Consider the following 13,735-nt stretch of genomic DNA (forward strand, 5'->3'; position numbering starts at 1 on the left):
TTCTATCACCTGCCACTCCCAGGGCGGTGAAAGCTTAGCTGGAGGCATTAGGCGATGTTCTAGAAGTGGGATATCCATCTCTTCGCTAAGTTCTCTTATACGCAATGAGAAAGGCCGCCTCATAGAGGGTCGATTATAGAAAAGCGTTGCACACTTCAAATCATTAAGGGTTGCAGAACAAGGATGTTCACGATCGGAGTGTACTTTGAGAAAATAGGTGAAGCTGATGTATGTTCTCTGGAAATGGAGTGACCACTCATTGGATTCTACGTATAAACTTTCGACGGGGCTTGTTCTGAATGCGCCAGTGGCCAGGCGGATACCTAGATGGTGGACGGGGTCTAGCATTTTTAGCGCGCTCGGGGCGGCAGAGTGATATACTACGGCACCATAGTCCAATCGTGACTGAATGAGACTCTTGTGAAGGTTCATTAAACACTTCCTGTCGGTGCCCCAGGATGTGTGAGATAAAATTTTCAGTAAGTTCATTGTTTTTAGGCATTTCGCCTTTAGATGTTTTATGTGGTTAATGAAAGTAAGCTTAGAGTCAAGTATGATGCCTAAAAATTTGTGTTCTTTGTTCACAGGTATTTGTTGTCCATACATTTCGATAGTTGGATCTGCAACCAGACCTTTCTTCCTGGTGAAAAGAACACAAGAACTTTTGTGGGGGTTTACTTTGAACCCGTTTTCCTCTGCCCACTTAGACACTTTGTTGAGCCCCTGCTGTACCTGTCTCTCGCACACTGCGAGGTTACAGGACTTGAAGCCTATCTGTACGTCGTCCACGTAGATGGAATAAAAGATAGCTGGTGGTAAAGAAGCACGAAGCGTGTTCATTTTAACGATAAAGAGTGTGCAACTGAGCACACTTCCTTGGGGTACACCAGTTTCCTGCACAAAAGGTCGTGATAAAACATTGCCAACTCGAACACGGAATGTGCGATTCAGCAGATAACTCTCAATCACATTTAACATATTACCACGTATACCAAAGTGGGAGAGGTCTCTCAGTATGCCAAACCGCCATGTGGTGTCGTAGGCCTTTTCTATGTCTAAAAATACAGACAAGAAGAACTGTTTGTGAACAAAAGCTTCGCGTATCTGCGCCTCAATACGTATCAAGTGGTCAGTGGTGGATCGACGCTCGCGAAAACCACACTGGTATGGATCAAGCAGTCTGTTTGATTCTAGGAAATGTAATAGGCGACGGTTTATCATTTTTTCGAAGACTTTACAGAGACAGCTTGTTAGCGCTATGGGCCGATAACTCGATACAGAGGATGGATCCTTCCCCTGCTTCAGGATAGGGATCACTATGGCCTCTTTCCAGGCAGAGGGGATCTCGCCGGAGGTCCATATAGAGTTATACAGACAGACAAGGGTTTTCTTCGTTTCAGAGGGTAGGTTCTTCAACATTTCATATAATATGCGGTCAGAGCCTGGGGCAGATTGGTTGCAACAGGCGAGTGATGCGTGGAGCTCTGCTAAAGAGAAAGGTAAATTATATGGCTCGTTCCCGCTGCTCTTTCGGTCTAGTTTTAGTTTTTCTATTGCTGCTTTGTATTTTGTGAATTCCGGAGAATAGTGCGATGAACTCGACACATGTTCAAAATGTGCACCCAGGTGGTTCGCTTGGTCTTCCAAGCTGTCGCCCTGTGTATTTACCAAAGGGAGTGAATATGTTTGTCGTCCTCTCACCTTGTTAACCCTGTTCCATACTTTGGCCTCATCTGTATACGAGTGTATACCTGATAAAAACTTCTGCCAACTCTCTCTTCTGGCCTGTCGGCGCGTTCTCCTGCCTTGTGACTTTATCTTCTTAAAGTTGATAAGATTCTCCGCAGTCGGTGAATCACGTAGCAACCCCCACGCTTTGTTCTGTTTCCTACGAGCGTTCCTACATTCGTCGTTCCACCATGGGACACGGCGTTTGCATGCCACACCACTTATTTCGGATATGCATTTAGAAGCGGCATCAATTATGAAGGCAGTGAAATACTCTACAGCAGCATCAATTCCTAACGAAGACATGTCAGCCCAGGAGATATTGCTAGTAAGAGTTCGAAATTTCTCCCAATCTGCTGTATCAACCTTCCATCGAGGGGCTTGTGGTGGAGACTTATTTTCTGTGGTTGTTCTCAGTAATATCGGGAAGTGATCGCTCCCGTAAGGATTTTTGGTAACTTCCCATTCAAGTTCAGGAAATAGACACGGGGAAGCTATGCTAAGGTCAATAGAAGAAAAGGTTCCGTTTGCAATACAGTAAAATGTAGGTTCCTTCTTATTCAGGAGGCACGCACCAGACGAGAAAAGAAATTCTTCAACAAGACGACCACGCGCATCGATACGAGAGTCGCCCCACAGACTGCTGTGCGCATTGAAATCGCCAAGAACAAGATAAGGTTCTGGCAATTCGTCTATAAGGGACTGAAATTCATGTTTGTGTAAGTGGTAATGTGGGGGAATGTAAAGCGAGCAAATGGTGATGAGTTTGTTCAGAAGAACAAGTCGAACTGCCACTGCTTCGAGGGGCGTTTGTAGCTGCAAATGTTGACATGCTATGCTTTTGTGAATTATAATGGCAACACCGCCTGATGATGCGATAGCATCGTCACGGTCTTTACGAAACGTAACATAGTGTCGGAGAAAGTTTGTATGTGTTGATTTTAAGTGCGTTTCCTGTACACACAGCACTTTTGGATTGTGTTGGTAAAGAAGTTCTTGGATATCATCGAGGTTCCTAAGAAGGCCTCTGACGTTCCATTGTATAATTTGTGTATCCATAATGAAATTAAATTGGTGCTGTGTGTACTAAAAACGGAAGTATTGCCTTAGATTACAGAGCCCTTTCCAGGCCCTGTAACGCGGGATTTGTCCTTTCTGAAGCGGTCGAGGGAGCCTCGCCGCTCCTTAGGCGCTTGGTGCGCCGTCGGGATGGGTGTAGTGTCCATTGCCTCTTGAGAGGCGCCGGACACGCGCTCTTGCGAGCGAGAAGTTTCGCGAGAGAGTCTCGCCGCGAAGGACGAGACATTTGTGCCCACCAGCCCGGAGGTCGATGGGGCTGCCTTTGGGCCTGAGCTGCGCCGGGTGTTACCACAGCCAGCAATGGCCGGAGAGGGTGAGGCAGCCTTGACTGCACCCACCGTGGGAGCGGCTGGTGGCCCTGCGGGTTCGCTTCGCGTAGCGCAGGCTGCCACCGAGGGCTGTTGTGGTGCCGGCAACCCTAGGGTAACCGGGCCTGTTTGCTGGTTAGGTGGAGTAGACTTAGCTACTTCCACCCTGGGGGCAGGAGCCACAAGCGACAGCTCGCTGCGCGCGGGCTGGGCTGGTGGCAGTAGCCGCTGCGACGCTGCCCCTTGACGCGCCGCATCAGCGTAAGTGGTCGTGTGGAACGGTGAGCACCTTTTGCGTGCTTCTCTGAACGATATGTTTTCACGGACTTTCAGTGTTAGAATTTCTTTCTCTTTTTTCCAGCTTGGGCAAGACCGGGAGTACGCTGGATGGTCACCATCGCAATTTACGCAGTGAGGTGTAGCCTCGCAATTGTCTGAGGCATGGCCTTGTACTCCACACTTGGCACAGGTGAGTCGACCACGGCAGCTCTGCGAGCCATGGCCGAATCTTTGGCATTGGTAGCATCGTCTAGGATTTGGGATATATGGTCTTACTGCTATTTTTGTGTAGCCTGTTTCGATGCTTTCTGGCAAGACGCTTAATTCAAAGGTAAGTATCAGGTGTTTCGTGGGAATTTCTTTGTTGTCCCGTCTCATAACGATGCGCTGCACATTTATGACGTGTTGCTCCTTCCAACCTTCCAACAACTCGGTTTCAGATAGGTCGATGAGGTCTGCTTCGGATACTACCCCGCGTACTGTGTTCATGGAGCGATGCGGTGAAACAGTAACTGGGACATCACCAAAAGTCACAAGCTTGCCGAGTCTGTTGTGTTGTTCCTTATCACGTAGCTCAAGCAGAAGGTCCCCACTTGGCATTTTGGTGACTTTATAGCCAGGGCCTAGCGTGTTCGTCAAGGTTTTCGCAACTACAAATGGGGATATGGTTCTTGCTAGTCTTTCCGTTCTCTCACTATGTACTACTTGATATCGGGGGAAGATGTCTTTAGGCCGGGTGAACAAATTGAGAAACTCATCGGTGCGTCCCCTCTTCTGAGGGAGACGATCAAGAAGTCGAGGAAAAGCGGGCGTTCCCATAACAATTTTGTGTTGTTCGGCAGCAATGGCAGCCACCCACCACGGAGTCCAACAAGGGGACGCTACAGCACTTCACGTGTAAGGCTGCAGGCGCCAGCCGTACATTGCTGCTATAACCTTATATAAAAACCCAAGAGAGGGCACCTACACAAGGTTAACCCAAGCCGCCTATGAAAAATGTGGAAGTAACAGAAGAGAAGAGGTGACAGGACAGGGAGGACAGAAAAATAGAGAAGAAAAAGATCGGAGAGGGGGACAGGAAAAGGCGACCACCGATTTCCCCCGGGTGGGTCAGTCCGGGGGTGCCGTCTATGTGAAGCAGAGGCCAAAGAGGTGTGTTGCCTCAGCCGGGGGGCCTTAAAGGTCCGAACACCCGGCATCGGCTCAACCCCCAGGATCCCCTTTTCCCCAGACACGGCTAAGCCGCGCACGGCTACACGCGGGAGGGTCCAACCCCCATGTGCTCGGGTACGTGGTGTCGCAACTCACCAAACGCCTGCTCACGCAGACGCCCCTGCGGGGGAAGGACAATAGGTATTGCTCAAAGTATTATCAGTAAGGACGGATTTGATGAAACCAGAACGGTGTACGGGTAAGTAGACTTATTGCTTTCGACCTCATAAAAAGATACAACTGCAGAGGTGGTGCGAGAAAGGTGGAAAAAGCGTAAAAGTTCCACAAGTTTCACTAAACTCCGTTTCATATACATCGCAGGCAATGCTACGAAGGCTACGGGTGCTTTAAATGCCCGCATTCAAGACTGAAAACCACGTGTCACATCTGAAGCGAAAAAGATGGGTATGTGTTGTAATCGGGCATAATATTAAGTCGCACACTTTGATAGACGTAAAGACAGATGGGGAGTTGCTGCGGTAAAATTATGAAAGAGTGTTAACAGCACAGTGGCTTGCTTCTTTTATTCGTGTTTGTTTTCAGCGCTGTTTCATTATCAAAAATTTATGTCACGAAACGTGACATAAATTATTACACAGACGGCGCTGCAGATCTGAACCTTTATTTAACTAACGAAGGAGCGGGTGACTCCGAAAGAGCGTCGGAGCGCTCCTTGCGCTCAAGACTAAAACAGTGCGTCACATACTCGAAGCCCAAATGTGCACAAATAATTGACAGTCTGACCTTGCTTTATGCCTACAAGTTGTCGTTTAGTATGTGAAGTGGTTATTCCGTAGAAAGCGTCCTATATTGCAAGATAATACACTACAAAACGCGCATAGCAAGACTTCTGGGACCGCCCTTCATGCTTGCGTAGCATTCGCAGCGTTGCCTACGAAACAGGTAACAAAGTGCATGCGTCGAATAATTTTTCAAAGAAAGCAACGGCGTCAATGCAAGCATTTACTTTGTGAAAAAAAAAAGTTCACCGACGATTACAATACTTCCTAATGAGAGATTTGAGCGCAGCTGTACAACTGTTCGCATTTCGCAATATAATGGCTGGCGCGGACAATACGTCTCGCGCGACACCTTGGAAACGGTGTGAAGTGTGGCGCGACTGCCTCTCTAATCGGGAGATCGTGAGAGGCAGCGCGTGGGCGACGCGCGGGTGCGATTCACAGTAGCCGCCGCAGACAGACCTCCGCTCATGCAGTCGTGGACCCGCTCGCCGCATGACTTATCGTTCGCGTGATCGGTGAAAAGACGAACGCTACTGGCGCCATCTCGCGGTAATCGTCGCCGCAGAGTCCATGTTGTGCGGCAATACGCTTTTCATTTCACGCTTTCGCCATACCCTCCTCCTCCGCTTTCAGCCTTATGTTCCCACTGCACCCTCCTGCTGTGCTTTACTCCTCGCGTTCTCTTCGCTATCGCTGTCTTTTATCCCCCGCGGCGCTACGCGTTCGCTTTTCATCATTCGCTGTACTCGTTCGCTCGGTTACACTTAGGGACGCCGACACCAACGCTTGCCGTAGGAACGGCCGCATTGGAGCGTCGCTCTGAAATGTCGAACCGGCTTTGCTCATTATAAATGAGATTCTTTTTTAGTGAATAAACATATTTCATCGTAGTAAACAAACGTCTTTGATTAACGTCCTCATAATTTTATTGCTACTGCTGCTATATTCTATTGATTGCTAAATATCTTGTGGTAGATTTAGTAAGTATTCTGCAGCGAAGCATCAATTCTGGCAGACGAAATTAGTTTCAGCATTATCCGGAGGACGGCCTTGAATTAAACGCTTATTCCGGCTGTCCGGGCCCAGGAAGGGCCCTAAGGATTTCACGGCATGACTCTCTTGCGTTGAATTCTATGCAGGAAAGAAAAAGAAGCAGAAGTTCAAGTTAGAACAATAGAACCACAGAACTTTGACAACTGTATATTGTTAACCAGGCTTATCACTGCACAATTCGCTTCCACGTTAACAAAGTGAAGTGTAGTAAAGGACAGGTGAGCTTGTCCTTCAGCTTTTAGCCTGTAGGACTCCCAAGAAACTGTGGCAAATATAATTATGAATCTAACATCTGATTGCACTGAGTGGGGCGACTAACGCAGGCCATGCTTTATATGTACGCGCTATTCTTGAGCATGCGTCCGCTAGTGGATAAACACTTGGGAAATAGCGGGTAACATACATGCCACTGCTGCACTTTCCCATTTAACAAGGGGTACCTCCAGCGTCAAATACCTGGTGAAGGTATACTATCAATCCATTTTTACATGCAAAGCATTGCTTTTACGCGAGCCGAGAGGCACATGGCCACCAAATTGTCGCACCACCGCCAAATACTGAGCAAAGTATGTAGGATTTCACGCGATAATAACAAAGCACACACAAACATACGCGCACAGGCAAGCACGACACGCACACGCACACACACACTTTTTTCATAGTGCCGAACACCTGATGCAAAGGCCTATGTAAGATCTGTGAAAAAAATTTAAGAGAACACAAACGTGTAGATACACGTAAAAATTTTTGCCGCAGTCTGCCTACAGAACGTGAGACCACTGGATACTAAAGCAATCACCCCTACACGAGGGCTTTGGAAATATAAGCATTCTATTCTTTCCTTAGCTTCCCTTAGGCAACTGGTCAATAAACCCATGTGTACTACCTGAAAGGGCCCCCTGGTTCCCTTTCTTATCGTTCATTATATAACAAGGGTCTCGAATCCACCAACATTAATGCCTTCAGGTAGCATGGGTGGGTTTATAGACCAGTTGCCTTCACCCAAGAAGTTCACGTACTCGTGACGCCTGCGGCAGAAAGGATGTTCATCCGCCGACAAAGTTTGTGAGTGGTGGCGCTGACAAGCACTCCCAGAGTTAGCTCTAGTAGTAAAAGCATAAATACCCCCAAAACTGGTTGGGAAAACGGCGCCGCGATAGCTCAATGGTAAGAGCATCGCATGCGTAATGCGAAGACGTGGGATCGTTCCCCACCTGCGCCAAGTTGTTTTTGCATCCACTTTAATTTCCATATATTTATTACTTCTTTAATGCAATTAGTAAGTACAAGTAATTTCCCCTATGTTGATATTGCTGTATTTGTTTGTTGGCTTCTTCACACACACACACGCACGCACGCACACACACACACACACACACACACACACACACACACACACACACACACACACATATATCTATATATTATTTTTATTGCTCAGGTTCAGAACGTTAACCGTGATCCTTGAGCTTTCTAAAATTTTATGTTCGAAATTTTCACTAAATACAATGCCTAATTGAAAGGCATGATGTCTGCACCCAATGTTGTAACTTTTTTCGTTAAATGTAGCAAACATTATCAAGTATTGCCTCAGTGGACGCTAAGTAATATCCGTGCCACACGGGCCAAGTAAAGTGCACTTTGGTCGAGTGCACTTCAGCGCGCTGAGTGTGACTTTGGCGGCGCGCTGCTCCACGAGAAAGAAAAGTGTTCTTTCAAATTGATGGCCATGGCCATCGGGAGTCATACGGCAACGCATATGTTTGTTAATATAAAAATGTGTGCACGAAAACAGTTCATTATTGTTAGAAACAACATTTACAATCCACCTTTACAAGCGCCGGCAACGACGGCAACTTGACCAGTAACAGTCAAAACGACTCGATCCGCCAAACAACTGCGCAGTCATTACCCGGCGTGGTCGTGAACAGCCCGAGAGCGAGAGTAAGTTTTTGCTGTTTTTTTTTTGCGGTGTGGCCCATTTTATTATCTTGTAACGTTAGCAATTTAAAACAATGTTATTAAAAATTACTCCTGACTCTTCTTTCAATAATACTTCACTTATTTTTTCCTCATTGGTAACGAGGCTACACACTTCGCGGTGTTCGCCGAACACACTCGCCGGCGAGCGCACTCTACAGTAAGTGCCACTAAGCGTTTCCGTCTAGCGGCCTGCGAATGACACTAGCCGCGAAGTGCACTCGCTCTAAGTGCACTTTACTTTGCCCATGTGGCATGGGTATAAAACGATTTTCTTGTTCTTATATATTTATATAGGAGCTTCCGAGGTAAGGCTTCCACCTAAGTGTCTTTTGGCTTTGTACGCTGCTCCGGGTATACAATGGGAAGCGTATGCGATTTAAGTTCGTCAGGCGGTTTGCTCGAAGATTATTACACAACGCAATGCATAACATGTATAGTTAATGAAAGCCAGCTATGCACGAAGAACAGACACTTACTCGTACACCTGCTCATGCACTGCACACATGTTGGAAACCTGTTAGCAGTACTTGAGCATTGGCCGAGGGGAAGTTGCTGGCAGGTGTCCAGTGAAGAATTAAAATACCATCTGGAACCCCAGTAGCACTGTCGAGGGTTTGGGTCTTGGCTGCAGACGATTTTCCGCCTATGTGTTGCTGTGAATGGCGCAGAAACAAGTAGTGATGGCATGAAAAATTACAGAAGAGAAATTATAATACAATACAATTTTGTTACTTCCTACAAGTACTCGTTGCTCTCTGAAAGGTGCACGAGCATTGCGGCGCAATAACTAATACAGGAAGCCGGCCTAGTCACAACTTGTACACCTGAAGATTTCAAGCGCCTAAAAAAATAATAAGCATCCCCGTAGAAGCACTGAGAAAGGGCCACAGACCGGAATGACGCTGATCTGTTGACATGCAAAGCGGGTTGAGTGTTCTTCCTGTGTTACCCTTATTTTTCCCTCTTTGCTTATCGCGGATTTTTTTTTTTTTTTTGCTTGTAGAACTGGAAATGCATACGATCGCGAAGTAAGCAACTTGCTTTGACGATTGTTTTTGGTTAAGACATATTACAAAATCACATGTCGTTAAAGCTAATGCATTAAGTAATAGCATTGGCGTAGTTGATTCTGTGCACCTTTAAAAACAATGGCAGTCCTCTGTCGCACCGAACGCGTGAGTGAGCCGAAAACAACAGTCGACTTGCAACTTTAGTCAGAACGATCGCTAATTCACAGTCGTATAAGCGTACTCGGTAAGTATCTTTTGAATACAGAGATTAAAATAAAGTTTTCAGTGCGGTAATAGGGAAACTTAATTTCAGGTCGTTCACTCCCCTGCAGGCGACGTCAACTGTGCTGTGACGTTGACAACCAGTTGTCCTTATTGTGCTCGGATGATGACTTCTCCAGAGATGATGCACCATCTTTGGAATGGCGTCGATGATATCGCTGTGAACGACAATGTAGTGGGCAAGTAGGTTTTGGTAGTGGGGTTCCCTTGCCACAAAATCGTCACTCGTCAAAGGGCAAGCGTGCTTGGGAGGACGTGAACCCAATAAATCACATCCACACCCTTTTTGTGCGCACGAGGACACATTTGTCAAAGAACAACGGTGTGCAGTGCAACGTCATTGGGTCAATAATCCCCGCCGTCTCACACAAAATCTTTGGAATGTGTGCGCCGGCGGGGGATTTCTTTCATGAAGCAGCAGCAGCAAATTATTCGCTGGCCACATCGAACAACGGGGAACAATTTTGACGCCTATTTTCCTGGTGAAATTAACAAACCTAGTTCGTTTGGCCGCGAAAATAAATGTTTTTTTATATACTTACGTAGGCATGTAGCCTGGCACGCTTCTTCAGTAGGGAATTGATTCTCGTTCCCGCCGCAACCTCCATAGATGAAAATTTTGCAAGACCTTGATCGGACATCGTAAAACCACCTTGGTATGCGTGCTCTGCAGACGCCAGTTTCTGGCAGTTGCTGACACGCATTCGGTCTTCCCATTTGGGCTGAAACAAATATGAAGTCATTTCTGTGACCCTGAAATGGCCGACATCCGTGAAGCGGGCTTGTTATTTATGACAGTTAAAGGTAGATCTGTGTACAGAGTGGTTCTCCGAATACTGGTTCTTGCTAATGAGCACGTGCAATGTACAATACAAGATTATAAATGTAAAATGTGAAGCAATATTACGTCTCCTCATCTGGGTTCAGTCTTTAAGGTAGAAAAATTTGCAAGTCGAAATCTTAATACAAAATATCTGGCAGAAATTAACGTAAATTTCACCGAAATGTACACTCGAAGACTACAACATCAACACATTCACAAACGGTTCGTGCGATCATTTGAGCCGGCTATCTTGTCTCCACAGAAAAGCAAATGTCACGTTACAGAAGTTGAAATTTAGGAAATCGTAATGGGAAATAAATATTGTAAAAGTTGGCGCCACTTTACTTCAAAGTGTCATTTTGACAATGGGAGTTTCTTTGCGCTCAGTTGTCGCAAGGGGAGATTTCAGTGAGTAGAAAGAGAACTTAAACGCAAGAATTTGATAGTATCGTATTATTTAGGTTTTGTTAGCTTAATAACAAACAAAAGGATAAACATTTGATACTGCCCTAAATTAGGAAGAGTCGTAGCACCCCTTGCCACTAATATTAAGTTTCCTATAAATACAACTTACGACTCAACTCAGCTATATTCATTTAGCATACCACTGAGCAGACTTTAGTCGAATAGAAATGGTGGCAGTATCACAGAATCCTCTGTCAGCCTCCTGATAACATTGCATCATGCGAAATGTTCGGCATATTTGGCTTCCCTTCGTTGTTAAATAAGTAACGCGTGTTCAGACTTGCTCTTTTGAAAGATTAATAAAGCTTTTCATGAGGCTGTAGACAGCATTATATTGAGAGTCCAAAGCAGGAGACAGTGTACTCTTAAAACCCTGTGCAGGAGTGTTTTCTTTACTGCAATTTATCAAACATACGAGCCAATGTCAATACCTCAACGGAAACTACGATTTTAGGTACACCCGAATTTATCACCGCTGCGATTGCATAATGACAGGCAAACGTATACGTAGAGCTGTGAATTCTATCAAGCTAATACAACTTTGTCTGCGCACACAAGAGGCAGGTTTCTACGTTGATATTTAATTCCGCCGCATTACCAATTTGCAACAACATGCAAAATCTGGAGCCATATAACGGACTGGCAAATAAATACAGCTATGTATGTATTGTGTAATCACAGCAAAAAATATTTCGCAGTCATCTAAGCAGTAGGAAGAAGCTTCGGTAATGTCTGACGGATTATCGTACATTTTCAAATGCACTGCAGTGCGAGGAGCAGTATTATTGGGTAATAGGTAAACAAAAAAACGTAAATTAAAATGTTTTTTTTAATTGTTGCTTTGTTGATAAATGTATCAAATATAGCGAGTAGTCTAAGGGTTACCAGAAAATATAGAACTTCGTCCCCCCCCCCCCCCAAAAAAAAAACTGTCAGTACTAGCCGTCAAAGTGCGAAACAGAAAAGGGTAAGTGCAATAAGTTTCTTAAGATGTGACCTCCGTGGCCTGGGAAGTGTATTTGGAGTCCAGCACATGTTTTGTGGCGGCGGAGCTAGATGACACCACCTGTTCTTAGAGAAGCGTGACAGAGGAATCCCGCTACACTTCACGCCTCATAAATAACTTGTGTCGGTGGTGGCAATGCCTGGTTTCGCTATATTAACGCGACAGCGTTAAGGGCCCGTGTCGCAAAGAATTCGGCGTCGGCGTCAGTGTTGGCGTCAGCGTAAGCATCGGCATCGTAAGCAATTTTTGTTAATTAGCTGATTATTCATTTAATTGTTTTGTGCGAGTAATGTCCGCCTCTTCGAGTAGACCAGCTCATGAACTAGAATTGTGCTATCTGCCACAGGCAACCTTTAATTTTTTTTTAAATGGCTCACTGAAACACCCTGTATACCCCAGCTTTGCGTTCGCCACAAAATGGCTTCAGGTGACAAAAAAAGCATGGTGACTCACTCTGCTCATATTCGCGTAATGCGTAGGTAAATTGAAGTGTACCGAAGTTCTCGTATGTGCCGCCCATATAAGAACGCCACTAGGCCAGCAGTGGTGCACCTGCGCTCATTCTCACTTTGAGAACACCTTTGTGACTGAACCAGCATGGCTGGCATGATCCGACATTCAAGACAATATCTGCTATAAACGACATGAAAAAGTAAGGCGACATCTGAAATAAATGCTCAGAACAGAGCGCAAGAACACGCACAGACATGGATCTTTTCGTACAAGAGTTATAGTTGTGGATAGGGCCCCAAAACACGCAGCCATGCATTTTTTCACAAACAAGTGCAGCTATCAGACGGACATTGGTTGTCTATAACGTTCTTTAGTTTTTTTCTTTTCCTGTTTAAAATCTGCCCAGGTGTGGCTGGCAACTCTTAGGAATGCCAACGTTTCTACAAAATTTGTTTATATAAAGAATGCGGCGGGATAAGACAGGAGAAAAAGGGCAACACAAAAGGCCAAAGGCCAATGTACACTTTGCTTAGTGAAGTCCGGCAGCGGAAGAAAACTTTGCACGGCGTTGGTGCAATGGCCGTTTAGATAATATACTTATTTTTATCGTACAAATACAGTCGTTAAGCAGCTTCCAACTATTAAGCAATTTTCGTTATAAACCACTCATCCACATCTGCGTTGCATTAGATAATGGTGCATTAAAGCTGAGAGCTGCCTTTTGATTACAATGATTAACAGTCGCAGGCATCTACCGGGTGTCTTTTATTAATTATAGTGGGCTAAAAAAACGCTTAAGCTTGCACTTGGCCACGCAACGCTTGAAACAGCGAAGCTAGGCGATCGTAGCCCAGCATTTTCCGAAAGTGCACGCGGACTTTTCATCTTATCAGTCATGATGATGACAATTTCTTTTCGTGCGTCTCGGACGTACGGCCGTCACTGCGCGCTGCATAGCGCAGCTTGCAACACCGACACCGCGTTCCACCGTGTTGCAATGCCGACAACGCGTTCCAGCAGACTCACTCCATGAATGCGTCTTTCTCTCTCTCTCTTTCGCTCTCATTTTGTTTATCTCTCTCCTGAGCACAGCGCGCAGAACCTCTCCTGCACCTCGCAGAGCACGAGCGTACGAGCGCGCCAGCTGTGGAAGAAGACGACGACGCTCGAACGCAATCATATGGTTCGCATAAATGCATGTTCTGCAAGCGTGGCTGTATAGCCTAGTGGTTATATGACGCTCGGCCTTGGGACCACGGCTATACGCGGGTTCTAATCGTGCCTCGGCAAGGAAGTTTATTTCTTTTTTT

At 45.8% G+C, this 13,735-nt stretch overlaps 1 protein-coding gene across 5 annotated transcripts in view; it reads right to left on the reverse strand.

Moving 5' to 3' along the window:
• Positions 1 to 13,735, reverse strand: part of LOC119457912 (carboxypeptidase inhibitor SmCI-like) — a 29,782-nt gene that overhangs the window by 4,404 nt on the left and 11,643 nt on the right. Inside the window, exons 3-5 of one of the 5 annotated variants that reach the window (XM_037719678.2) lie at positions 10,221 to 10,400; positions 8,863 to 9,039; positions 6,240 to 6,481 (exon numbers count right to left, since the gene is read on the reverse strand). The exons of 1 other annotated variant lie outside the window; for it this stretch is intronic. In XM_037719678.2, the coding sequence (XP_037575606.1) occupies positions 6,414 to 6,481; positions 8,863 to 9,039; positions 10,221 to 10,400 (425 nt within the window). In that variant the 3' untranslated portion in view covers positions 6,240 to 6,413. Of the gene's footprint in view, positions 1 to 6,239; positions 6,482 to 8,862; positions 9,040 to 10,220; positions 10,401 to 13,735 lie in introns of those variants that run through there. 3 more of the 5 variants (XM_037719677.2, XM_049670523.1, XM_049670524.1) reach the window with 3 other exon arrangements.

Source organism: Dermacentor silvarum, chromosome 7 (assembly GCF_013339745.2).
Source record: "Dermacentor silvarum isolate Dsil-2018 chromosome 7, BIME_Dsil_1.4, whole genome shotgun sequence".
Taxonomy (NCBI): Eukaryota; Metazoa; Arthropoda; class Arachnida; order Ixodida; family Ixodidae; genus Dermacentor; species Dermacentor silvarum.